A 27806-nucleotide genomic window follows, 5' to 3' on the forward strand; every position below is an offset into this window, starting at 1 on the left:
CCAGAAGTCGAGTCTTGGGATCCTCACTTAGCTGCTCTCTACCATGAAAGCGGCCACAGCACTTCGTCCCTGTCCATCACCCTGGAGCTTTCTGAGGCCCCAGCAGGGGAGCCGGTCATCTCTCCCAAGGCCCTGAGTTAAGGGCAGAAAGGAGCCGGCAGACTGTCACACAGGTACCTCCCCCAGCACCCCCATTTCCTCTTAGAGCACTCAGAAAACCATTGTCTGAGTTTGAAAGCTATCACCCCTCAGTTCTCTTGCATTAGGTGATCAAAGAGCTAAGAAGGAAGACCTTTATGAAGCACACTTGACGCAGGCTTCCCAAAGGAACAACATTGTCACTCCTAGTATCCAGCTTTGTTTCACAGCTAGAATCCACTGCATATTTTACCTAGATACCATCTGCTGTTTATGGCTGTATGTTTTATACCTTGGCTTCTTCCTAAAGAAACCTAAGGAAGGTCTTTGCAAAATGAAAGCGTACATCTCTAAGAGGCAGTGTCATCTCTATACCCCAATTACTTCTTCCTAAATCATGTCAAACGGTTTTCTTTCTACTGCTACTCATGGGGGGGGGGCGAGAGAAAGGAAAGAACTGTGCAGGCCTACATGTTCTGATCCATGCGTCCTTTATTCCATTACCAACCACTGTGCTGCATCCAGGCAACAGTACACAAACCGGCAATCAACCGCAATCCAGGTGTACAACAATCTGAGGTTTACAGTACATTTAAGGCTTTTAAATTTGAAGAAAAAAATTAAAACCAAAGGACTCCCTCCAAAACCCCCAATCAATACAAGCAGTGTAGCAATTTTAAGAATCTTACATTTCCGACGCTTATGTGGCGCAATTCCAGTGTCAAACCCAAGTAATTCCTAAACAGATTAGTTTAGTGAAATTTTAATTACATAAATTCCTCAAAGCATAAACTTGGAATTTTTTGTCTTGGAAATGTTATAAAAAATTTTAATAGCAAAACATAGGAATAAAAACATATTAACAAAATGTATCCAATCATTTACATTACAAACAAGGAATCTGTAGTTCATCATTGTAGCCTGACAAAAGAAAACTACCCATTAAGAATCTATGCACAATGTGATTGCAAATATGTACAGTACTTTAAAAAAGCCTACAAGGAGAGCTTTACAAGAGGAAAGTTGGCCAGGCTCTGTTAGACTGACCTGACAATCAAAATATTAAAACTCTGTTAGCTAGTAATAAATTTACACTTAAAAAACCCCTAGTTCCTTTTGTTTAAGAATATTCCAGTTTTATTTATATGGTTGCAGTTGGTGAGGCTGCTCGTGATAGTTGCAGTAAATTAGTCTTCAACTCATCTGTTTGAGGGAAAAAAAAAAACCCAGCATGTTAACCAAAAGAAGGGAATCCTCACAGGACTCTTCCAGGTACACTAGCACAGCTTCACAAATGGACTGACCCCAGGAACCCCGTGGCTGAGAGAAAAAAAAACAACTGAGGTCAAATACTGAGAACACTGGTGGAGGGAAGGTCAAGTCCTACACATCAATAAATCAGAGATGATGCTGAGGTGAGAAACAGAACTGGACACACGTTCTACAGGTCTGGAAGATGGTCCCACAGTCAGCACGCATTCCTAGTTCTTCTGCAGGCAATGAAGCTGGGAGCCACTGCTCAGCTTAACAGGTGGTAGGCATTGGAACAACCTCTAGATACAAAAGACGTTGAGTAGAGCACCCTAAAGGCTGGGCACTTCTTCATGGTGACCCGGTCGCTACAGCTCTCCAGTTAAAGCAAGTGCAAAAACAGAAGGTGCTTCTGCTCTCGGCTAATGAGGTAAAGCGGCTGTCGTCTTCAGGAGTTGGGAAGTTCGTGAGATATGAATTGTTTTAGTCTCTCTAGGTACTGTGCGTACAGCTCTATGTCATTATGCCCAGCTCCTTCCACCCACAGGGGCTCCACGGCGCGAGGACAGCGCTCGTACATGGCAAGGCCGTGGGAGAAGTCGATGACCTCATCCTCTGTGCCGTGAATGACCAGCACTGGAGAGGTGACTTTTGATATCTTGTCAATGCTGCAGAGGAGAGAGGGGGAAAGACGCTTTAGCTATGCTCACAGAAAGAGAGGGAGGGAAAAGGACAGGAAGGGGGAGGGAGGAAAGGAGAGAAGAGGATAGGGTGAGGGGGGAAAAGAAGGGGGAGGAAACAAAGGAGAGAAAAGTAGGGGGGAAGGAGAGGAGGGGAGGTGGAGGAGGGAAGGGAAAGGAAAGGAAGAGGAAGGGGAAAGGACAAGGAGGGAGAAAGGAGAGAGGGGAAAGGATACTTTTGTTATAGGGGAAAAAAACCCAAAAACATCCCACCTGACAACAACTATGTTGATATCATGGGCAACGAACAAGGAAATTGATATTATGAGTTTTTGGTTTTTTGAATTAAAGACTCACTCTTCCCCCAAGAGTAGTTTTAAGTTCACAGTGAAACTGAGAGGATATACAGAGACTGTATACCCACCACCCCAGCAGCGGAGACACCCACACGACTATGCTATGCTAATGCGGCTCCCCTGCCTTTGTTTTCTACTAATTCATTTCTTCCTTACATACTTACAAACTTTTCATTCTGGAATAAATTTAAATTTACAGGAGAGAGGTGGAGGTAATACATAATATAGGGTTCCTCCTCATTCATTTCCTATATGTGTCAAAACTAAGAAACCAATTTTGGTACATTATTACTAACAAAAAAATTGAGACTTTATTTCAATTTCATTAGTTTGTTTTTTGTTTTAACACAAGTGTCTCTTTTTTGTTCCAGGATACAATAAAAAATACCATATGGCATTTAGCTACAGTGTTTTTGTTAATGTTGTTGTTGTTGTTATTAAGAGCAGAACTTCTAAAATATCAGACTATCAAAGCTATCACTGCTATTTTAGATATATTTATGTTGGGGAGAGGATTAAGAAAATAACCAGCTAGCACTAGACATGTCTGAATGAGCATCCCTTTGGGAAGCTGGTCTCATTGAACTCATTTGTAGAACTCTTTTTTTTTTTTTTGAGAAAATTGATTAACAAGATGCAAACCCCATTTCATAAAAGAGAAGGCTTTGTTTTTTTTATTATTAAAAAAAAGGCACTTCTTAGCTTGAAAGGTTAATGTGATGCTTAAATTGGCCTCCCAATTACTTCTGTTTCTAAAAATCAAATCTCTCAGAGAATAAATGTCTGGTATCTTCAAACATGGTGCTCCAGGCTCTGAAGACACATCCCAGGAGGAACTCAAAGGACTGTTACCTTTGTTGGGCTGGGTGTGGACAGCTTCATTTAACCCACGAATCAATCAAGGAAAACAAATCTCTCTCTGCTCCTCTCCTCTTCCCAAAGGCCTCTTAGCACTGACCTCTCTTTCTGTATTTGATCTCAGTCCAGAGTTACAAAAGAATATAAATGGGTACTGTTTGTAGGAATCTCTGGTAAAAGTAACAGCTAGGAGGGCTGGGAATGTGGCTTAGTGGTAGAGTGCTTGTCTTGCAAGCATGAAGCCCTGGGTTCAATTCCTGTGTACCATACAAACAGAAAAAGCCAGAGTGTCACTATGGCTCAAGTGGTAGAGTGCAAACCTTGAGCAAAAAGAAGCCAGGGACAGTGCTCAGGCCCTGAGTTCAAGCCCTGGAACTAGCAAAAAAAAAAAAAAAGTAACAGCTAGCATGTTCTAAGAGTGCTTACTTTACTTTACACATAAGTTCATAAGTTCTCATTTAATCCTCAGTGAAACACATGTGAATCCACAGTGAAACATCATCTCTACTTTACCCAGAAAGGAAGGGAAGCTAGGAGAGGACATTAAATCACAGACATGGGGCCATGGAGATCAAAAGCACCCTTAACATCAATTACACATTTCAAAGACCAACACCCAACCCACATGTGAGGAGGACTCCTGAACTGCAGCCCCTCGGGGCAAATCCCAGTGGCCACAGGATCTGCAAGGACAGAGCCCTCGCGGCTTAGGAATCTTATTTGGAAATATATGTCTCCACATTTACAGCTCCTTCCTTGCATTCAACTGAAAAGGTATTACTCCATTGTCACGGTGGGTTTGCATCTGTGCTCATACTTAGGGGAATCTTGCACTGTCTACAGAGTGTATTTGAAGTTTAATGCCATGGTCAGATCCTAAATGTAATGAAAATAACAAGTGAAGTAATAATCAGGTCTTTTTAATATTAACAGGAATGAGAAACTATCTCCTTTGAGAATAGGAAAATAGTCAGAGACCATTCTGCCATTTTGTACCAATTGACACAGTAAGAAAATATTTAGCAAATTCAGTTAATGATCAAACTCAATGCAACATTAGCAGTTTGCAGTCTATCGTATTAGAAATTTATGGTACTGAATATGAGAAATAGCTTCTTTTTGCTGTTTTTAGTCACCCAACTTAATTAAGCCAATTACTTAACCTCTCTAAGCCTCAGTTTCCTGAGGAGTGAAGGAAGTACAGCCAATGCAAAAATGACCGAGAAACATCTGGTAAGTCAGACAAACACAGCCCAAGCTGTTCTTCATTATGAATTAGTAAGTGGTATTATATGGCTGTATTATAAAGTATTGGCCAATTTAAGAGTTAGAGGGGAAAAAAGTTATTCATTTTGTTGCCAGGGTAACTCCTGGCATTGCTTTCCCGAGACATGCAATAAACTGGCCTCTCATTACCAATGCAGCTCAAATAAGGCCACATTTGATGCACACTGGCCTACTTAGCATTCCTAGACACGCCACCAGAATGTGTAGTGCCATTTTCCCATGAATCCTGGGACAAACTGCACAGAACTGGAGTTCACCACGGTGTTCACAGATGGTGGTTCTTCCTGTAGAATAAGATAATCTATGGAACCAATGCTATACAACCCAACACTGTCTATGTTGCCCTTTCTCCCCTGGCAATGACAGAAAGGTGGCAAGGTGTAGGTGAGCAGAGTCCTGAAGCTGTATACCACCGTTTCTGCTGGCTTTTTCTGTAAGAGGCAAAATGAGGTGGCCACTTGTGCTACTTCAGCAATGCACTGTGGGAAATGGCCATGGGGAAAATTGTTTTTTATTAATACTTGCAATCTTTTAGGTTAAAAAAAAAAACTAGAAAATTTCAGAAAGAGGCTGCTTTTGTGTTCACAGTATGTTTTCTCTCTTCTATCACTGGGAACCAGAAAGAGCAGGGGTATTTATAGGCCCACTGTTGATTTACCATCTCCAGTGGGCTGGCAGGAGAGGCCCTGGGCCATGGCCTCTCACATTTCCTCTGGTACTGGGGCATTTCTGCAGAGACCAGGGCTGCTACTCCAAGTGCAAGAGCGGCTGAAAAGGTGGCCAGTGGCTTTTCACATTTATTTCCCTGAGGCCAGCTACCAAAATCACTTTGCCTTTATGTCCTTTACAAACACTTTGTATGTTACCTGTATCATGTGATTTGAAAATGTAAGAAAAATTTCAGAGGTGTGCTTGCTTATTATTTCTGTCAGTGTTAGGGCCACTGCCAATTGCCTCATTACACATCTGTATGTAATTCTGATACAGATCCCTCCAAATGAACAAATGAATATGAACAAATGAGTTGTGGTCAATAATACAGGTGATGCCTCTGAATGAATGAATGAACCAATGAATACTGAACTCTAAGCTGCCTTAGGGCATGTGGGTGCCTTTTCTGTACTCTACGTGGTAGGACTCAATCGTTACTCCTAGTTATCAGCACACTCAAGGTTCTCATATCCCCTCTGGAGACTTTCACAGTGAGGCAGGCCCCTGAGGTCGGCAACCCTCTTCTCACAAATCCTATGACCCCTAGCACACAGCCCAGTGTCTCCATTCAGTGGACACTTAAGAGTGGTACGCAGTTATAGCTACCCCAAATGTTAACCACTGGCCAAGTGGTCACAAATGTGAGCTTACCTGGGGAAAGCATCAAAGCAGTATGTTTTCCTGGTGTCTGGAAAAGCCACGCGCAAACCAGACATGAGAGGGGAGTGAAGGATAACTGCTGCACACTCGTATCGCGAGGCCAAGTCTACGGTGGGCACGGTCCCAATGCTCTGGCCATAGAGGATGATATTCTCAGGGCTGACACCATACCTGAGGAGATGAAAGGTTATATGCTATTAGCTAGTGGAGGAGGGAGGGTGGAGGGAGAGAGGGAGGGAGGGATGGATGGACAGAAAGAAATCCACAAAACCTTAAACCCACAAAACTCCCACATGTGCTAGCTTAAAATCACACCATCTAACTTGTATACTTTTTAACTTAAAGTAAACAGAACTTGATTTTTTAAAGTGTTAGAGGTCAATTTTAGTACTAAATGATTAACTTCTTTTTTTTTTTTTTTTTTTTGGCCAGTCCTGGGGCTTGGACTCAGGGCCTGAGCACTGTCCCTGGCTTCTTCCCGCTCAAGGCTAGCACTCTGCCACTTGAGCCACAGCGCCGCTTCTGGCCGTTTTCTGTATATGTGGTGCTGGGGAATCGAACCTAGGGCCTCGTGTATCCGAGGCAGGCACTCTTGCCACTAGGCTATATCCCAAGCCCGATTAACTTCTTCTAAAAGAGTTTGCAGGTTTTTTTCCTGGCTATTTAAAACTAAACGAATGTACTATAAATTTCCTTTTAGTTCTACACATTCATCTCGTTTCCTATTATTCCTTTATAAATAACTTCTTTGATCATCAGAAGTGAATTTCTGAAGTAAAAAATAAAAACATGTTTGGTAGATTATAATGATCAAGAACTCTTCATTGAAATCCTGGTGACATAAAAGATAGAATTCATCAGAAAAGGAGTTACTGAGAAACAACAGACACTGGAAGGTAATCATATTCCCCTTAACTTCCCACGCTCAACACTTGCGCAAGTCTTTCCAGCCATTCTGTTAGTTTTTAGTTGGGCAAATGCTCTCTGGATTAGAGACCACCCTTCCAGGCCTCCGTGTGCAGAGAGAACTGCCCTCCCACGCAGTGGCCTTCCCCGTGGCTCCTTACCCACCCATACATGGGCCTCCCCTGTGGCTCTCCGTGCCCACACCGGGCCTCCCCACGCTTCCTGTGCCCCTGCCCGGGCCTCCCCTGTGGCTCCCAGCGCCCACAGCTCCCTGTGCCCATGCTGGGGGCTCCACCATGGCTCCCTGCTCCGAGAGAACTAAACACCCACGCCCAGGCTCTGAAAGGAAGGTGTGCGCTCTTCTCTCCCTTCTGGTGGGAGGCAGATGTCACGCATGGGGAGGATGCGGAACACAGAAACTGCATGGATTTCTCACTCTTCTCCCCCAGCCCCCATTTCCCTAGCACATATTTTTATTTAATAAATTCAGCCACTCCTGTCTTTCAGATGCTTTCCAGATACCAGTTGCTACTTTGTGGTAGTAACCCCTGCCTACACAATCAGGGTCTGCCCATCAGGCCAGAGTGTGGATAGGCAGTCTTGCCCCAAAACAAGGGTCTCCCTCAAAGGTGCCCAGGGGCTATCCCCAGAGATCTTTCTGGAGTTCATAGCTATGCCTTCTCCGTTCCTCTCCATGATGCTCTGGCTGCTCCAGTGGGTCTTCCGACCTGTTCTGTCTATCCTTGTGGCTTCTGTGGATCGTGGTATGGCTGATGAGGAAGTAGGTTGTCCTAGTTCCTGACAACTGACCTGGTTTCAATTCCCTGCATCACTCTGACTCACACTAATGGCACATTCTGACAGCTTGCCAGCTTCCACATTGGCTTCTACTTTCTTCCCAGAGCAGAACCTGGGGAGACAGCCCTCCTTCCCTCCCTCCCTGCCCGACTCTCCCCATCTGACCTCTGCTCCTCCCTCCTGGCCCTCCCTACACAAACTTCATGTCACTACCCAACACATCCCTGCATTTCAATCACACATGTAGTCCTTGGAACCAACAAAACAAGTATTTTACTTTACTTTGCTGGCCAAACTTTTCAGCAAACCTGAGGACCAAAGTCCACATCCACACAGTAGCCTTACATCTATCTGCCTGACCTTTCTCCCAGAACCCTCCTGCAGGCTCCCAGAACTGCTCCTGCAGGCTGGCTCCCTGACAACTCACAAACATGTGCCAGGCCTTCACTGCTCTGGATCAGTCTGCTCAGTGGCATCTCTTGCTTTGAACAGACTGAATCTAGCCAGAAGCTACTGAACAAATTAAAACTAAACTTCATAAATAGTTATTGTTACAATGGGTACAAAATCCACTCCGAGTTTAGCACCTTAGAGCTGGGAAAGGAGCACCATCTGACCTAGTTTGGTCACAATCATACATAGGAAGGAAGCACATGAACATCGGTGCTTTCAGGCATAAAGGAGGTAAGATCATTTCAAACTCCAGCACCAAGAATTAGTCTCCCACTTCTCGTCAGGGAAAAGCCCGGGTCCTGAGTCACTACTCCTGAAGCCACAAGTGCGGTACACACCGAGCTGCTTTGCAAAGCTAAACGTTTGGCTCTCAGTTCTCACCTGTCTGTGCTTTCCCATGCACAGGCTGCGGCATCCAGGCTGGCCACAGTGCAGACAGATGTGCATCTAGAAGAAACCTACAGCAAGAGGAAGGGCTGGGGCAGGAGACTCGGGAAAGAGGCTGGAGTACCAAGGCGATGGTGCCCGTGGGAATGGTTATTTGTGGGATGAAACTGGTTTGTTTTTCTTTCACTGTAAGGCTTTTTTTTTTTTCTTTCTACATCCATGACCCAGCCGGGCTTCCGAGACACATGCATCCTGTTTAAGTGAATGGGCCCTGACTTCGCCTTTGTCCAAGCTTTCTCATTTATCTTCAGAAGGAGCATGCTTGGCACAGTGCCACTGGCTTTGAAGTCAACATTTTAAGTATTTCAGAGATGGAATCCTAGGGGAATGTCTGAAGACACGGGATGAAGATAAACACATAGGTAACATGAAATATGGAGGCAGGAACATGAATAGGTCCTGTGCAGCCACACCAGATCCACGGGCAGAGAGGGGAAACCAGTCCTGTGCTTTCTGTGGCCATCAACACACACATGTTTTATACTGTGATCACAAGGAAGCGTGAAAAGGCATTCATCAGGGGCTGGGGATATAGCCTAGTGGCAAGAGTGCCTGCCTCGGATACACGAGGCCCTAGGTTCGATTCCCCAGCACCACATATACAGAAAACGGCCAGAAGCGGCGCTGTGGCTCAAGTGGCAGAGTGCTAGCCTTGAGCGGGAAGAAGCCAGGGACGGTGCTCGGGCCCTGAGTCCAAGGCCCAGGACTGGCCAAAAAAAAAAAAAAAAAAAAAGGCATTCATCACACAAAGCATGATCACCTTTCCTTAAGATTCACCTCGATAGGTTTAGAAAGCTCCTTGATGTTTCATCAATCAAACTCTAAGAAACAGGTTTCTCCCGGTGTTAATTCCAATGGCAAAAACATAGGCAACACTGCTTCATGGGTACTGTTTGAGAAAAGTAAAAAATTAAAGGCTATGATGCTAGCTAGGGCTCTGGTTCTTTTTTTTCTAATTTAAAGTGATTTGGTTAAGACGGACACTTAAAACAATATAATTAATTATAATTTCAGACGTTTTAAAAATGCTGGGTAAATTTAGCGCTCCAACTGTGGTTACAAAGTCAAATAAGCCAACTATAGAAAGTAGCGCCATTGGCTCCAATTCAACACTGCATAAACTATGTGCTTCTGGCTTCACGTATGTGGGGAAACAAGGAAAATTAGATTCAAATCAAGGAAGAAGGGATAATGAGTATGTTTATCAAAGCAGAGCACGCAGAGTGATGAAAAGGGAGCTGAGAGTTGCCTTCAGCAGAAGGCAGAGCTTGAAGACAAGGTCAGGGGAAAGAGCATGAAAGCATCAAGAGGAAGTAGCTGAGAACACCCCTGCCCCAGGACTAAGGAAGATCCTGGCAGAGGGAAGTGTTCATGCTAGGAGACAACCGAGTGTAAAAAGAAGGCAGGACAAGGGAATGAAAGGGCCTGGAGCCGGACACAGACCCTGAGGACATGGTCGCTGGCTGTGAGTTAGTTCCTGGGTGCATCAGGGTTCTCCCTCCCCAGGGAGAGGGGAGCTGAGCTGCCAAGCGCTGAGGGCTCTCACAGGCCCAGTTTGGGCTCAGAAAGAAGCAATCTGCTTGAGCACTGCCCAAGCACAGCAGAAGGGAGAGCTGCCCAGGGTGGCCACTCCATTCCAGGAGCACAGAGCCTCTGCTGTCCCATGGCAGTGGATGGTGATAGCCGCGTAACCCAGTCGAGGGGCTCAATGCCCAGATCTGCACACTTAAAACAAATGCAACAGTAAATTCTGCTTGATTTTTTTAACACAATTTAAAAAGAAAAGGCAAGCATTCCTCTTAAATCTTATTTATACAAAAATTTCCTTATGAGTACAACAGAAAATTCTTGGTCTAAGTGAGATTTTACTATGGAAGTAAAAAAAGTACACAGTAACTAAAACAGGAACAAACAGTCAATGTTGTCTGTTATTGTAAAAGAAAAATCTTTAAAATCTACAGGCATCAAAATTGTTTTAATATGCATTAAAGTTAAAACTGTAAGCATTAAAATTGCCTGCAGTTCCAGCTACTTGGGAGCCTGAGGCAGGAGGAAAACTATCAGCTAGTCTCAAAAAGTGTGTGTGTGTGTGTGTGTGTGTGTGTGTGTGTGTGTGTGTGTACATCTACTTCTGTGTTCTTTACAAATCTAGTGGACTAATCTACTCCTGGCATACCTTAGAGGGGAGGCTGAAGGCACAGGGAAGTCTGAGGTCTTAAAATAACTCTATTCAAACATAACACTGACTTCCTGACATGAAGACCCTTCCGTCACCCCTCCTCCCTGCCTGGATTTTCAAAAAGCACAATGGAGGAAAACACTCCTCCGTTAAAGCACAATGATCCTGCCATCCCTCTTTTTGGGAGATGAAAGGACTCCCTCAGGAATGCTACAGAAGACAGCAGTGCACCGAGAGGGAACGTAGGCAGTGGTATCTTTCATTTGAATAAAACAGTAACAGAACTCCAATTTCTATATTTGAACACTCAAGGGCAGCTGTTACACAGGCTCGCTGCATACTAACATACCACCCCCACCCATCTGTCAAGGACACAGGGTTTGGGATTATCTGTGCTCGATCCATCTCCAGGACCACCAAACAGTGGGCTAGGGCTGCATAACTCAGAGGCCAAACCCAGAGCCATCCATTTCCTCTTTCAAGTCCGCCTAAAAGAAGACCTGGAGTAACTTCATTGTTACAATTTAATTAAAATACTACGTAGTATATAAACTTAGTGAAGCAAAGCTTACATCCTTATTTATCCTAAACAAAAAGCCATTTCTGGCCACTAAGAACATCATGTACTATTACATTAATAATTCAAAATACTCACCTAACCACATTCCATTCCATATACTTAACCATAACCACTTATGATAGGTACACTTATAACATGGTCTCTAGAGTAAATGTAAGAACCAGAGATAGAATAGCATAAATAGCATCATATACATACAGGCAAAACTGAAAGCTCAGAGGTAAGCAATCAGAGAGAGAAAGAGAGAGAGAGAGAGTATACACACTGGTCCTGGGTCTTGAACTCAGGGCCTGGGCACTGTCCCTGAGCTTTTTAGCTTAAGGGTAGTGTTCTACCACTTGAGCCACAGCTCTACATCTGGCTTTTTGATGTTTAATTGGCAATAAGAGTCATTAGAGATGTGTCTCCTACTTCTGGCTTTTTGAAGTTTAATTGGAGATAAGAATCATTGGATATATGTATATTCACTACCTTAAGCATGTAACAGTAACCCCTCTATACATCATCTTGACAATAAAGGAATTGTTGGAGATAAGATTCTCATGAACTTGGATTCCAACCTTGATCCTCAGACCTCAGTCTCCTGAATAGCTAGGATTAGGCTTGAAACACTGGCACCTGGCTGAAATTGAAGATTTTTGCCTAGCATCTCCATGTTTCAATTCACAATCTGCATCCTATAGTGTCTTATGTGGTAATAGCTTTCCTTTGGCAGAATATAGAACACAGTCTCCTATTTTCAGTCACTTCAGAAGTTAGAAGAACTACATATGGTCTGCTAAGGATGGCTTAGATAGGTACAGGTGCTGACCTGGCTTCCCATTCTGAATGGAAACCCCTTGTCAGGCCATAACATCTAGATGCATTTATGGCACACACTAAGAAACCTGGTGCAGGAAAATCCTTGAGCCAGCCAGCAACAACTCGAGGCCAGCTGGCCAAGATACTTGAAGTAGACTCCATCGTCTCTAGAGAGAAGAGATAGCAAGACCTGAAGGAAATTCTCTGACACTAGGACAAGGAACTTAAAGTATGGCTGGGGGTATAGCTCAGTGGGTATAGTACTTGCCTAGCATACACAAGGCCTGAGTACTATTACTACCATTACTACTAATAATAAGAATAATGAAAATGAAAACAAATCAGAGATAAGAGCAACATGATGGGTCACACATGGTTAGGGCATCCCTGATTTATGCAGTACTTCTTGTTATTCACTATCTGGACCTATCTCCCTTTGTTCTGAGTGTATAAAATCAGTTGTGTCCTTTTATTTGTAACTCTCATGTGTCTCTTCCTAGGTGCACACTTTGACTCTTTCATAGCTAGACACTGTATCAAAATATATAAGTAAATTACTGAATTAATGCTTAATAGTGAAAGTAAAGAGCTTCAGTGGGAATGAAATGAAAGAGGTAAAGAAGGGAGGGAGGGAGGGCATGTAGCTAATTATAAAGCCCAGGAAAATAAAGCATAAACAACAGAGTTTTAAAGCCACTGTTGGGAGTATATGCCTGTAACTGCAAGAAAGTTCTAGAAACAAAGCTCTCATGTGAGAGACCCAGAAGCCCTGAAATCATGTGCAGAAATGAAAACATCTTTCTACCACATCATACATAACAACAATAACAGTAATGGCTGGCTTTTTTAACTTATAGATTCAGATTCAATAAAAATGTCACCAGCAAACATGAACAGCCTTGATGCTGTGGTGGTAAAAGTCAAGCTGACACTAAGTAGAAAGGGGGGGGAGGTAATGGAGTAAAAGAAGATGAGACACTCTGGAAAATATGTGTAACGAGAAATAAAGCTGAAGTGTCTTCCTTAAAATCACAAACGTGGTCAACAGAGAACTAAAACTAACTATGGAAGGCTGAGAGTAGGAAAACCAGGATGGTTGTTGATATCTTGGACGTCACTGGTCATAACTCTAACAAGGAAGTGGAGTTCAGGCACTAGAACTGGATTTTTCCCCCAATCTCGCTCACCCTTCACACATCAAGCTACAGCAGAGCAATGCCACTGTAGTGGAATGCTGCTGCAAGCCTTCTGGCCACCCGGTGCTAATCTGCAGTGATTACAACTAAGACTCCCAAGTCAAAGTGGAATATTAAGAAGGTCAGTGGCAAGGAGATACTGATAGGTAAAACCTGTGGCTTATAATCACGGCAAGGCAGATTTGCATAGGTGGTTCACACCTGTCATCCCAGCTACTCAAGAGGCTGCGATCTCAGGATTGCGGTTCAAAGCTAGCCTGGGCAGTAAATGCGAGACTCTTATCTCCAATGAACCACCAGAAAACCAGAAGTGGCACTGTGGCGCTAGTGCTAGCCTTGAGCTGATGAGCTCAGGGACAGCACCCAGGACCAGAGTTCAAGCCCCACAACTGATTTTTTTTTTCTTTTAAATCACAGAAAGGCCAGTAAAACTGTCTTTGTATGCCCCAGACTGGCATTAGGGATGTACTGGGTGACGCCCACTTTTAAAGCCTTCCAACGATCATCAGACTGTATACTTGCTATAAACTATAATCATTTCCCTAACAATGGAAAGGCTAGAACTTTAAAATCCAGTGATAACTATGAAGCACTCACAGATATACCTAACCAATGTCTCTTCATATCTCTGGCTATAATTCAGGAAGATGAAACTTCCTTAAGGTGAGTGGGGAGGTAAGGGGCTTTATGATTTCCTTCATTGATGGCATCCTGTATCATCAATCCATCCTGCAGAGGCCTACAAATGCTCAGGACAAGGCTCAGCCCTCTACTGCAAAGGCCCTCACGTGAGGACCAGAGAGGCTTGTACTTTCTAGGGCCGGCCAGGGGCCTACCCGCTGACTACTGAGAACCCAGGAGGTACAGACGTTTCCAAGGAGGTCACAGAACTTGCCTTACCTATCCCTGTGGTCTTCAGTCATGAATACGTGTCAGGCGCCCAGTCCAGAAATCAATGACACGCAGAGGGAGCTGCACAGCCCATGTTCCTGAGGGCTGGTAAGGACAACCACTTCTGGCCCCAGAGTGCTCAGCAGCCAGGAGGTCACAGCGAGGTGGAGCCAGGAGGGCAGAGAGGCCAACTCTGGCTCTCCGGGGAGAGGAAGCCCTTTTAGGCACACTAACATTGCAGAGGCTCCAGAAACACAGTACATTTTTTTTTCCCACTCTTTTTACATACTACATTTTTAAGGATTTCAACTCCCCATCTAAACAGATCCAGCTCAGTAGTAGAGAAAAAAAAACTATTATTTGTTTAAAGAACAGGAGTAAAAGATGGGGTCAAATATGGAAAAACCTCATTTTTTGATACAACTACATTTTTACAGACTACCAAAAAGCATTAGAGAGCAAACTACAAAAGTGACTATGAATAGCAAAAAAAAAAAATAATTGAGGCTTCGAACACTGGAAACATGGATACAACAAAGGACATGTGGAGATGGCACTGGCCACTTAGCCATCTGGGCTGAGCTAAATCATGTCCTCTTCCTGGGCCTCCCCCTGGAGTTCCTCTCTCCTACCATCCCACAGAGCTCCTTTGAGGAACAATGGGTTTGTGGATCACAAATCCATTCAGAAACACGGTTCTGAGAATACCTACTATGAACTCATCTCTCTGTGTCTTTCCTCAGTTTTCTAAAAAATTGTTTTTACCAAACTTTATATAAAATTGTGCCTTGCAAGTCCCCATCTACGACGAATAACAATGCTATTATATAAACTACCTCGGTTTCTCCATCTTACAAAGGAGGAAATTGAAGCACAGAGATTAGCCAGGGCAGGCAGGAATCACACACAGGCAGTCAGCCTCCAATCCCCTGGGTCCTGACCTCTATTCCAGAGGGCCACCCATGCTTACTCAGGATGCTGTTTATTCATTCTGGCCCACCTTCTTCTTATCAGAACGTACCCTATGAGTGGTAAAAGTCAGAACTATTCGAGCCAACTGTTAAAGGAATCCAAGAAAGTCTCACCAGAAAAGACAGCGTTTCTCTCGTTATACCTTCAGTCTGATTTCCAAAGATTCAAAAGACATTTCAGAATACTGTCAGACAACAACATAGAATTTCACTACTGAAAGTTCCTGCAAGGCTATTCAAAGTCATCTTTTTCTTTCTTTCTCTTTCTCATTTTTTTTAATTTTTATTTTTTTGCCAGTCCTGGGGCTTGACCTCAGGGCCTGAGCACTGTCCCTGGCTTCTTTTTTGCTCAAGGCTAGCACTCTACCACTTGAGCCACAGCATCACTTCCGCCTTTTTCTATATATGTGCTGCTGAGGAATCAAACCCAGGGCTTCATCATGCAAGGCAAGCACTCTACCACTAGGTCATATTCCCAGCCCCTCAAAGTCATCTTTTAAAATGCAAATTACATATCTTTTGTCTGTGTGTGCAATAAAAGATTGTACCTAGTATTTAGCCCCATACCTGACATAATCACCATGCATTCAAACTTGTTGAAAGGTTGAATTTTATACAATTTTATTAATATGCTCAGATCGTAAAATTCCAGGGAATGAAATCCAAAAATACATTAAGTAATGTTAATCACAAGCAACTTGGACTAGCTTTTAATCATGAGTCCTTTCTCATAAAAATAGAGCATGTATTCATGCTGTTGTGTGTGTGTGTGTGTGTGTGTGTGTGTGTGTGTGTGTGTGTAAAATAGAACCTGTGAGCACTAAAAGCAAAACAAAAAGACAATAGAAATATAAGTTCTGATATTGTGAACACGAGTGTGAGTGAGCATGTCTGGATGACCTCTCTTGTGCACATGAGAGTGAGCGTGTGTCTTCTGGATGCCCCCTCTTGTACACACAGGCGTGAGTGAGCATCTTCCAGATGCCCCCACCACAGTTCAGGAGATGGGTGGCGTCGGCATTCTATAGAGCACTGGCTCCAGACCTGTACTTGGCAAGCAAGTCTTTCGCCTTTCCTGAAACCCAGTTTCCACTTCTGAGAGATGGAGACAGTGACAGCTCTGCCTCACAGCTGTGCTGGAAGTGACTGAAATGAAGCCACGTGAAAAATGTGCTTAGCACAAAACAGTCACTCAGTGGATACTGTCTAACCAGAGCCAGTGTCTGATGCAGACCCCTGACTAGAAATGGAGGTAATGAGACTCAAAACAACTACACATCTGTCTACCCAGGCTACACAGCTGGAAACCACTGGGCTCAGCCTTCCACTAATTCTATATAATGAGGGCCCACCCCTGAAGTTCTCCTTGAAGCTCTATCTATCTTTTCAAGTCTGATGTGGGAAAAAGTGGCCTTTCTGTGGTACTTATCTGCCGATGTGGTGTTAATCGACTTACCAGCTCCCTCCCTCCAATCTGCCTTGGCAATACAGGCACTAATTGTGGTGTAATGCCATTACCACAGCACAAGAAGGAAAACTTGGCTCTTTACCTGCTTATCACAACACATGGCAAAAAGATACCACTAGGAAGCAGCTAGTTTCTGTACTTCAGTGCTGCACACACTCTCCTTTTTTTTTTTTTTTTTTTTGGCCAGTCCTGGGCCTTGGACTCAGGGCCTGAGCACTGTCTCTGGCTTCTTCCCGCTCAAGGCTAGCACTCTGCCACTTGAGCCACAGCGCCGCTTCTGGCCGTTTTCTGTGTATGTGGTGCTGGGGAATCGAACCTAGGGCCTCGTGTATCCGAGGCAGGCACTCTTGACACTAGGCTATATCCCCAGCCCACACTCTCCTTTTTTTAAAGGCTACGGGAAGTAATGATGGCAGGCAGGGAATGGAGCCACAGGATACAGAACGTGGGCAACTGTTGTAGATGGGTGCTAACGGGGACTTATTTCCATATTTTCCTTGTTTTGCATATAATTTGAGATTTTTCCCATACTGCTTTTGTTTTGCTTTTAGTACACAACATGGGAAGGGAAAAAAAGAGAGTACATAGGCCTCATAAATCAGAGGGGATAAAGTTAGTCAGGTCATTAGTAGAAGAGATAAAAAATTAAAACAAAACAAAACACTTTCTTGTAAATTCTGCACTTGTCCTTGTCATCTGACACTTAAAAGTACCTATAACCCTTCCCTAACAGCCACAATCACATTCTCCAAGTGCCAGACAAACATGAACAAAATGGCCACATACACAGGGCTGTGGCTTGCCCGGATAATAGCTAGACTTGAACAAGCAGACATCCCATGAAAGGCAAAACAACTCCTTCCTCCTCTAAGCACTTCTGTGGCCTTTCTTGAAATTGTCCCAGACAGGTGAGGTTTTTCATAAGAAAGCAAATTTTGTTTTCTGTTCCCTGGGTCCATATAAGCCCTTATCCAGTCCCCAGGCTGGGCCATACTTCCACTCCCAATCCTGGAAGGAATATCCAAAGGAAGCTGGGACTGTGATAGCTCCCAACTAATACTGCCATGGCCAGAGTCAAGGAAATTATGATCCACCCATTCTGTATCAACAAACACTGCTAGCTGCACTTTAATATATGTCCAAAATTTGAGCATATTTCACCTTTGCTACTACTAATATAGTCACTATCATCTCTCAAGTAAAATACTGACTGGTCTTCAGTCCTGTCCTCCACATCCTTTACCTATTCTTCTCCAACCCTCTGACTTCCTTGATGCTCTGGAATGGGCCAACTGCACTCCAGGGCCTTTGCTGTCAGTAATCCATTCCTGTGCAGTGCTAACCCCTAGAGCTTTAGGCCAGATACCATTCCCTGGATGAAGTCAACCCTAACCACTCTTTTAAACCTGAAACTCCCCACATCTACTCTCGAGTTGGCCCAACAGCTTGCCCTCTTGTTTTTTTCTATAGCATTTGTCATGTTCTAATAAACTATCATTTCCATAATTATTACAATCACTGCTTATCATCAGTACTGGTGAATGGCAGCTTCCCAAGAGCAGTCTGCTTGGTTGGGGAAGAGTGCCTGGCTTACAGCCTGAGTGACCTGACTCATCTGTTAATAAGTAGGTCCAACAGAACAAGAGGAAGTCAAAAGGGGAGTTACAGGTGGTGAGAGGGGACAAGGTGTGGCCCGGGGAACAAGCTATGAGTGGCACAGGAGGAGAAGAGTGAGGGAGGGGTGGAGCACAAGGCAGGGCTACTCCACACTGGACACCCTAGAACACGGAAACTGCACAGGATGACACAGGTGAGTGACAAGGAGAGTGTGAGACCTCAGTGTGTCATCTGGAGGAACACGCACCTAGACTTGGGAGACCAACCACTGGCAGCGGCTTTTAAAAGCTGTGTATTTAAAACATACATGTACTTACAGAAGCATGCATTTTTCTTCTAAGTGAAATTGGAAAAGTCCTCTTATAATACTGGGGATATGGCTCAGTGGTAGAGCACTTGACCAGCATGTATGAGGCCCTGTATTCCATCCCCAGAACTACAACATAATTAAAATGATAATTATTATAATAAACGAACTCCAAGCTTCATAATAGGAATCACTGATGGAGGCAAAGAACTGCAGCAAATCCCTCAGAGGATTGGTATACCACCATGAGTCACTGTGTGGAGTCCTACAATGGCCACAAAGTTAGTATCGCTACTAAGTCAGTATCCCAAAGTCCCTGAAATACAGATCATGAACCCCTCACCCTGGGCTTGCTTTGGGCCTGCTCTACACTGCCCTTTGCCAGCCTTTGAGGGCAGGCTCACTATTTCAGTAAGACTCCCCAGATAATTCTTACCCCACAGTCTGTGCACTCTGAGACTACCAAGTCATTCGTATATTTATTCAACACATTTCCAGAAGTGTAGTTATGTGTGTCCACATGTGTGGCACCGGGCCTTGAACTCAGGGCATTTCAACAAGCAAGCAGCCTGTACACGGCAGCACTATTTCGGGTATGTAAGACAAAGCAGCTATCAAGCAGATCGTGTAGATGTGGCCTTGAGGGTTGTTTTGTTTTGTGGATTTTTTTATTCATTTGTTTGTTTTTGTTTTTTAGCAGTAGTAGAGTTTGATTTCAGGGCCTGCTTCCCCCTTGACTTGCTTGTTCAGTTGGCTTTCTCTCACTTGAGCCACACTTCCATCCAGATCGTCACTGGTTATTTTAGGGACAGTTGCTCTGTCTTTTCTCCACAGATTGGCCTCTAACTGGGATCTTCTGGATCTCAGGCTCCTGAGATACTAAAACTACAGGTAGTTTTAAGCCTGCCCTGAGGACCAAGTGAAACCTATGGGGAAGAATGGAAGGAAGGGAGTGAGTAAGTGCAGTAGTTCAGGGACCATTTATTAGGGGGAAAGGAGAAGATGAAGGACAGAAAGACTCCAGCATGGAGGATAGATAATGGAAAAGGGTGCTACATGGCTGGAACACTAATAGCTGTGTGTGCAAGACACCAATCCCCAGGTCAGCAGAGCCCTGGCTTTGCAAGCTCCCACTCAGTGGAGAAGGCCTCAGCCCTTCTCATCCATGACTGCACACCTGTCTTATTCTTCACTTGAAAGTTTATCTTCAGCTTACTATGCTTCTAATCTATCTTTCTGGGGCTTTCTTGTAAGTGTTCAATAGAAAAAACTAATTTACTCCATTTAACATATGATATGTTCACTTTTTTTACTTATTTCATCAAGTCTCCTTGTATAATAAGAAATAAGCTTAGAAATCTGCACTAGCTTAAGTTTAGAGTTGATAGGACACTGGTGATAGTTAAGCACCACTATCTCTAAACAGAGAACGTCAAATACCCTTTAGTGACAACAACAACAGGATTACACCAAATTATGTGACTCAAACCAGGGCAAAAATTTTAGTCTGGCACTACGACCTTTGAGTCAACCTAATTATCATCGTGTAGGGCTTAGTTATGTCTGTGACACTCACTTACTATCGACAGTTGGGGGGAAGTTGGAATTCTCCTGATGGCTCTAGCCAGCACAGTTATACTGAACAAGGAGAAACTTGCTCTATGAATATGTTCTGAACACAGGCTTGCTCTATACACTCCCCACCACCACCCACCAGGAACTGCCCAAAGTTCATCGCAACCACTTAAAAATGTAAAGTATAATCAGAGTTGAGAGTTAGTTCTCTGGGCTTCTCTTTCCTTTGAAAAGCAGTGCTCTGTGAACCAGAAACCCTGGGTGGGCTATTCCCAGTGATTCAGCAAGTCACAGATATACACAGTGAGGCCCAGAGTCTGAATGACCCAGACTTCCTGGAAACAGGCTTCCGATTTCACCATGGTGCCGCAGTCCTTTCACACTCTAAAGTGAATCAATAGTGTGGAAATTATCAATGCGCTCCATTACAGGGTCTTGAAAACTCACCATGAGTCGGAGGTACACAGCATTATGGGAATATTCAATATTTTAAAAGAAAATAAGCCATTGAGTTCCCTCGGCCAACTTCAGGGAAAAGGCAAGATAATTCTCTCTGCCAGACTGTCCTTTTCATATAGAGCCCCTAGAATATCCTGAGAGGTACAAAGGAGATAGGCGTCACTCATCTTTCATCCCTAACTCTGCCTACAGAGTTCTCTGGTTCCGGCTCTATTCCTAAGGGTTAAGCCTGGAAACAACAAAGCAAGAGCAAGAGCCGGTGGTTGGCAAAGTAATTGTAGGTGTTGGATTACGGGTAAGGTTTCCTCCCCTTTAAAGATCTCCTTTGGGGATATAAACACCTTGGTGGATGAAGTGCTATCAGACAGAAGTGCTACCTTAATGTGCACCACTCCCCAAAGCTCTTCAAGCCACAAGTAACAAACCCAAAGAGAGCCTCTTTCCTCTTAGCTGCAAAGAAAACCAAGTCATCTTAGCTCCTCCTCTATACCCACACCCAGTGCACTCATCTTGACCTGGCTGTCTCCACACACAGACAATATAACACTTGAGACTATCTGTCTGGTTTTCAGTACCACCTAAGCACTACCACTCTGACAATACTAGAAGCAGTCCTCGACAACAGCCTCATTGTGTGGAAGGCATTGTTAACCACCAGACATGAGATTGTTGTGGCTAACAGTGTTATTGCTCCTGCGCTATGATTATTATTTTAACTGAGGCTTGAAAAGGGTAGAAAAGTAACGAGTCAGTGGCACAGGCAGGACCTAAACTCAGGTCTGTCAGACTCTCAAGTCTGCTCTTAATCACAAGAAACCTGACCAGAAAGCGTAGAGGCTTGGAGAACATCACTTCCAAGGTTCCCCTAGACAACCTTGCCTGTGTTACTGTGATTGAAGAGCTGGAAACAGTTCCAGTGGTAAATCTTTTAAAGGAAGGAAGAAATCAAACCATTTCACTCCAAAGGCACCAAAGTCACTTGCACTGGGCAGTTTCAGACCCAGTCCCTCCTCCCCTGCTCTTACTCAAGGCCTGGCTGGTCCCCTCCACCCACCCACCCCATCAGCTGTTCACAAATGCACCCATACCCCAGGCTACTTCCTCCATCTGCTAAGAGAAGAAAAAGCACCAAGAGCCTCTTGTTTTTCATTCCTGGCCTCGTAATGTGTGCCCATACAGTCACAATAGGACACTGATGCCACTGCTCAACTAGCCTGTTTCACGGAATTCATTCATGTCTGTCTTACCCAAGGGAACTAGCTCTGTGTCAGTTCAGGCATTACAAGCTGGCCTCCACTACTCAGAAGAGCAGGAGGTGAAAAGGAGGTACAGAAGGGCCAGCAGGATGGAGTCATCTGGACATGCTCACCTGCCCAAAGCCCCTTCTTATTAAGACTGTCTCCTCCTGTAGCCCCCTCTATTCAGAGGCTGACATCTGAGGATCATGGTTAAAAGCCATCCTGGGCAGAAACATCTTTTATCTCCAACTAGCCAGTGAGTAAATAAACTTTTAAGCAATTTGCTCTATGCACCTAGGCACAAAAGCCTCTTGCTAATCTTCCTTGTGAATGCCCTCCTCTATGTTTTAAATGCTTCATCTTTATCACCTCCATCAAACTGAGTATCAAAGATGACTTCGATGGATGACATCAGTAAACACCACCAACAAATCAAATCACAAATGTCTTCTTGCCTATTTCTCAGCTGAAACACTCTGCCTACTTTGGGTTATCTGCTTGCCTGTTTTCAAGCCAGGTTGATTTACACCCGCCTGAGTCACAGACCCAGTGTGCTCCGGTCCAGGAGAGTCTAGCTCCTGGAAGGATGTGTGTGGAGGAGACTGAAATCACTCACTCTCAGTCCGCAGAGACCAATCACTTCACTTCCCCAAGACACCATCATGAGGCTCTGATAAGGCACCCTGATGTATGTAGCATCCTTTCCACAAACACTCCTCAATCGCTTGTAAATCATGACGTACTTAGAAAGTGCCTTAGTGTAATACAAATATGTAACATGTCCTAATACTGGCCCTCTCTGTGCTTAGGTTTCGTTGTCCCTCCTTATTGTCACATGCCAATTTTCTTCTTCCACACTCAGTCCACACTCTTCCTGGCTCCTTCAAACCACTGTCTTCACTCTTTTCAGTAATTTTCCACATCTTTAAAATAATCATCCATTGGCCACATACTAAGTCACTCTTCTTGCCTCCTGAAACCCTTATTCTAGATTCACCTGCACACCAAATACACCCACGGGTGTGGGCTTATTCTTGAGGGGTTTCCCTGCCTCCATCCTGCATGTGGGGTCTGAAGGCTGAAGGGTATCGGTTTCGAGCCCTCTGTCCATGGCTGAGCTCTGGACACCAGGCAGAAGCTGGCAGAGACATAATGGATAAAAATCGGAGGAGGAATATGAATGAAGGTTATTAGTACTCTTACTCGATACAGGCACTTCAATATCACAACACCTATAAAACGAACAAGTCAATATATCTGAACCTCTTTTGTTTTGCCTATGCATTTATACCATAGATAATGAACTCTGAAGGCAAAAAAGAACAACATCTTGTCACTGAGGAAAAACTGAATGCACTACACCTACTGATGAATGATCTAGTATGTGCAAGTTGCTAAACAAATGTTTAACGAGAGTCTATTTTTTGGAGGCACTTTCCAAGTTGCTGGAAATTGAAAAGACAGAAACCCTGTCTTCAAGGAACTTGCAGTCTAGTGGAGATGAAGTTAAATACAGTCATTCTTCACTATGTTGTGGTTCACTTATTTCGGCTTCACTGTATTGTGGGATTTAAAAAAAAAACACATACTTCCAAGAAGTAGCAGGGTTATATAGACATGGTTCACTTGTTGCTACTTCATGGATTTTCACCTATTGCGTGTTTCTCACATGTAACTCCCGCAAGATGTGAGGGATCACTGTAACAGACATTGCAACACCATGCCAAGTGTAAGCAAACAGACTGAGTGCCACATATAGATACGCTAGTCACTTTTCATTGCTGTGACAAATCCTGAGAAAACAACGTAAGGAAGAATGATTTGTTTTGGTTCATGGTCTCAGAGGCCTATGTCCATAGCTGGCTTCTGCTTTAGGTCTGAAACATCATGATAGAAGGGCATGGTTGAGGAAAGCTGCTCACCTCATGGCAGCCAGGATTCAAACAAGAGAGAAGAGGATATAGACAAGATGGACCCATCAAAAGCATATCTCTCCCGGCCCAATTCCTCTAATCAGGTCCCACCTTCCACCATTTCTACAGCCTCCAATAATCCAGTCAATTATGACTTCATCAACAGATAAGCCACTGATGAGCTCAGAGCCCTCAGGATCTGGGAAGTAATCCTTAAGATCAGAACACTGAACTCAAAAGGCTCTTGGGGAGATTCCAGATCCAATCACAACAAAAGGAACACCAAGAGTCTTCTAATACAACTGGCATCATGTCTGGTTTGATATTTTCAGACCAGAAGGGCATTTTCAAAAGGCCAGATATAAGAGAGGGAAGGAGATCAAGGTACTTGGAAAGTTTCCAAGGGAAACAACCTAAGGACAGAGACAGAGATGACTTGGGGAGGGCAAGAACTTCGAGCAGTGTGGCTAACCAGGAAGTCAGAGAAGACCTCACCCAGCAGGTCAAGGAGGAGAAAGACCTCCCTGCCACCCCCAGAAGACATGGGGGACTGGAAGGATCTGACCCAGCCACAGAAGAATGGACACAGGGGGTGAACCATGCCCCCCACCCCCCGTGGCAATGACATGGACAGTGCTGTAGAGAGAATGGCTATACTGGGTGTATTGGGGCAAAGGTAGAGTAGAAGAGACAGAGCAGGAAGGAGCACAGGGGTCTCATTAGCCTTGGAATGAACACCTAAATTAGTAAGACCAGACATCTATGTGGTGCAGTGGTAAGATTGCTAAAGCAGAGACCTGTTCCTGGCAAGCTGTGATATCTCCGTTGTTGTATGACACTGGTCCATGCAGGAACTGGGAAATACACATAACAGTTAACAGTCACATACTTGTTTTTTAAGCGAAACAAAATAACACAGTCTGCTGTGAGAACCGCCTACTGTGAACAGTTTTGTGGAACATATCATATACTTCAGCTGGGTCACCGTAGATGAGTATGCATTTGAGGAAGGTGGAAAATGGTTTTTACTGCAAGGTCTCAGAAGCACAGGACAAGATGATTTGCAAATCCTCAATTTCTAAGGTTCTCAGCCACTTTGTTCTACCCTGTTTTAGATATGAGTTCTAGTATAACTCCAATCATGACTGAAATGTAGACATACAAGTAATTCAAAATTTAGCATTATCAAAAACAGTGCCTGCTAATTCACCTAAATGTAAAAGACGTCTTCAGGAAATAACTCCTGCCACCTATGTGGCTGAGTCACACCCACACCCAAGGCTTTCATTTTAATAGATGGCTGACATAGGTGCAATGTTTACATAAACTTTTCTATAAAATCTTAAGTTAGGAATATTATGCTCTACTTTTAAAAAGATCTGATGTCAACCTTTTTAGTATCTATACCAATGGCAATTCTACCAATCAACAGATTGTATGTACGAGAGAAAGAAAGAGAGATAAACAGACAGGAACACTTTCCTGGAACTGGTGGCTTTTAACTACTTGTGGCTTCTGACCCAATACATCAGTATACGGCACACATGCATCTGCCTAAACCACTTTCCTAAGGAGGCCATCCATCCTCTCTAGGACTGGAGAACATGAAGAAGTATCACCCAAGAAACACGACTTACTTCCCTACTGGGGCAAGCCACTTTCCCAGAAGGGCAAGGGTGAACTTAAGAGCATAGGTAACAATACAAGTGAAAACAACATCATTAATGTTGGCCATGTGTGTGAGATGAGCCGACAGGCTTTAGACAAAAAAAAAACAAAAAAAAACCATATAATGGTCTGGTAGGGGCTACTGGGAAGAAACCCAATCTCAGGACTAGAGACCATCATGCCCTGAGCTGGGTGAGAAAAAGCATATACACAAAACCCAACCACAAATAGGTGACTCAACTTGCTCACTTGCCAGACTTTTGTCTAAGATCAGAATAATTTCCAGCTTTTGGTCTGCTTGTTTTACCTGGTCTGTCCCCTAAACCACGCCCCCAGCATGCCTCAGTAAATACTTTCTTTCCTAACCCTTATGTGGATGCTAACTCAAGGTCAAGAGATTGCCCGGTGCTGGATTGTTACTGGGGCTCCATGAAGATGCCGGGCCAGCAGCTAACTTACTGTCCACACAATGCTGGCCACTCCTTGTGCCCCCAAACACCTCCCACCACCAGACCCTCCAAATCCCTCTAAGGCTGCCCAGGCGCTGCCCGGGGGTAGGGGTGGGGGTAGGGGTCCTTTACAACCGGAAAGTCCTTTAGAGGTCATCCTATCTAGCCCCCCTGCTTTCACGGGGGAAATGGAGGGCTGCAGACTGCGGTGTCTGGCCAAGGTCACTTTGTGCCTGGGGAATCCAGGCTCTGGGGCCGGGGCTGTGTGCTTCTGCCCGGTACTGAAACGCCCCAGGCAAGCCAGTGGCGGGACCGGAGCCACCAAAGACCCAGCCGGAACCGGCGGCACCCCGGGACGAGCTGGAGAGGTGGTTGGAGAGGCCTGGCTCCCCGCAGGCCACCGGGAGACTCCCGCCCGGCCGGCCCGCTGCTCACCGCGTGCGTAGCGCCTGCCAGGCGGCGTCGATGTCGGCGTAGAGGTTCTTCTCCGAGGGCTTGCCCGAGCTGACGCCGTAGCCCGAGTAGTCGTAGGAGAAGATGTTGCAGTTGATGCGCGAGCCCAGGCCGATGTAGAAGCTGCACATCTGGCCCAGGTCCACGGCGTTGCCGTGGGAGAAGAGCAGCGTGTAGCGGCTGGCGGGCGCGCAGCGCACGAACATGCAGCCCAGCCGGTTGTCGCGGGCGGTGCGCGAGAAGAAGACCTCGACGGCGTCCAGCTCGCGCTGCGAGTACTGCCAGTCGGCGCGCTCGCTCAGGTGCAGGCTGCACGCGCCGGGCCCGGAACCCGGGCCCTCCTCGGGCGGCGGCGGCGCAGGCTGGGCCGCGGAGGCGGCGGCGGCGGCGGCGGCGGCGGCGGCCGGAGCGGGGGCCGGGGCTGGGCCCGGGCCCGGCGCGCCCGGGCCGCGCTGCTCCGGCGCCAGCACGGTGTAGGTGGGCTCGGGCGGCAGGAAGGCCAGCTTGGCGGCGATGCGGCTGGGGCACGGCGGACAGCAGAAGAGCCAGCACAGCTCGCCCAGCGAGAAGCCGTTCATCCTGGGGCCCGGCTCGGGCATCGGGGCGGCCTGGGCCCGCCGGCGGCGGCCCGGCTGGCTGGCTGGCCCGGAGCGGGGCGCGCGGCGCGGCGCGGGGCGGGCGGGCGCGCGGCGGCGAGCGCGGAGGGCGGCGGCGGCGGCGGCGGCGGCGGCGCGGCCCGCCGCGGAGGCGGAGGAGGCGGAGGCGGGGCGGGAAGGAGGCAATGCGGGGCGGGGCCGACGGGCCCAGACCCGTCAGCGGCGGCCCCGCGGCCCGGGCGAGGCGGGAGCGGCTGCGGCCCGCGTGCTGCACACAAAGCCCGCGGCGGCGGCCATGGCTCGCGCGCGCCGCCCGCCCCGCACGCCCGGGGCCACTTCCGGATTCCCGCGGCGCCCCCGCGGGGCCGCGGCGCAGGCCGGGCGCCTGGGCGGAGGTGGGGCGGGGGTGGGGGTCCTGGGCGGCCTGCGGGGCGCGCGAGGCCCGCACCTGCCCCGGCGCGCGCCGCAGCCCCACGCGGGGACCCTGGGGGGCTCTCGACACCTCCTCCCGGAGAGAGAACCGGGGTGCGGGGCTCTGCACGTGGCGGGGTCACAGGGTTATACCGCCTGCCCCTCCTCACCCCCTTTCCCGGGGATTCCTGTCCCCCAATCCAAGTTTCTGCCGGATGGACATGTGGGGAATTCCACTAAAGAGAAAATGAATGGAGGGGGAAGAGGGTTTAAAAGATCCCCACGGTGAGGGTGCCATCCGTCAACGTGCATTGTATTTATCAGATTTGAAACCCCTTTGAACAACCACTTAAGGGTAATTTTAACCACTAAAGAACAGAAATATTCTGTTCTTAGTATCTGTGCTGCTTTTTTAACTGATCCAGAACCTTCACGTCGCAACAGCCACAGTGTGGTTCTTGGAAACGTTTACGAGTTGCGCGTTACACC

The 27806-nt window shown here is 45.9% G+C and overlaps 1 protein-coding gene across 1 annotated transcript; it reads right to left on the reverse strand.

Moving 5' to 3' along the window:
• Positions 1 to 612: 612 nt before the first annotated feature.
• Positions 613 to 26978, reverse strand: Abhd17c (abhydrolase domain containing 17C, depalmitoylase). Its single transcript, XM_048368906.1, has 3 exons — positions 26293 to 26978; positions 5933 to 6112; positions 613 to 2057 (listed from the first exon to the last, which is right to left on the reverse strand). Exons 1-3 carry the CDS (start codon positions 26907 to 26909, stop codon positions 1838 to 1840), a joined length of 1017 nt encoding a protein of 338 aa, XP_048224863.1. The 5' UTR covers positions 26910 to 26978; the 3' UTR covers positions 613 to 1837.
• Positions 26979 to 27806: the final 828 nt, after the last annotated feature.

The sequence above is a fragment of the Perognathus longimembris genome, chromosome 20, assembly GCF_023159225.1.
Source record: "Perognathus longimembris pacificus isolate PPM17 chromosome 20, ASM2315922v1, whole genome shotgun sequence".
Taxonomy (NCBI): domain Eukaryota; kingdom Metazoa; phylum Chordata; class Mammalia; order Rodentia; family Heteromyidae; genus Perognathus; species Perognathus longimembris.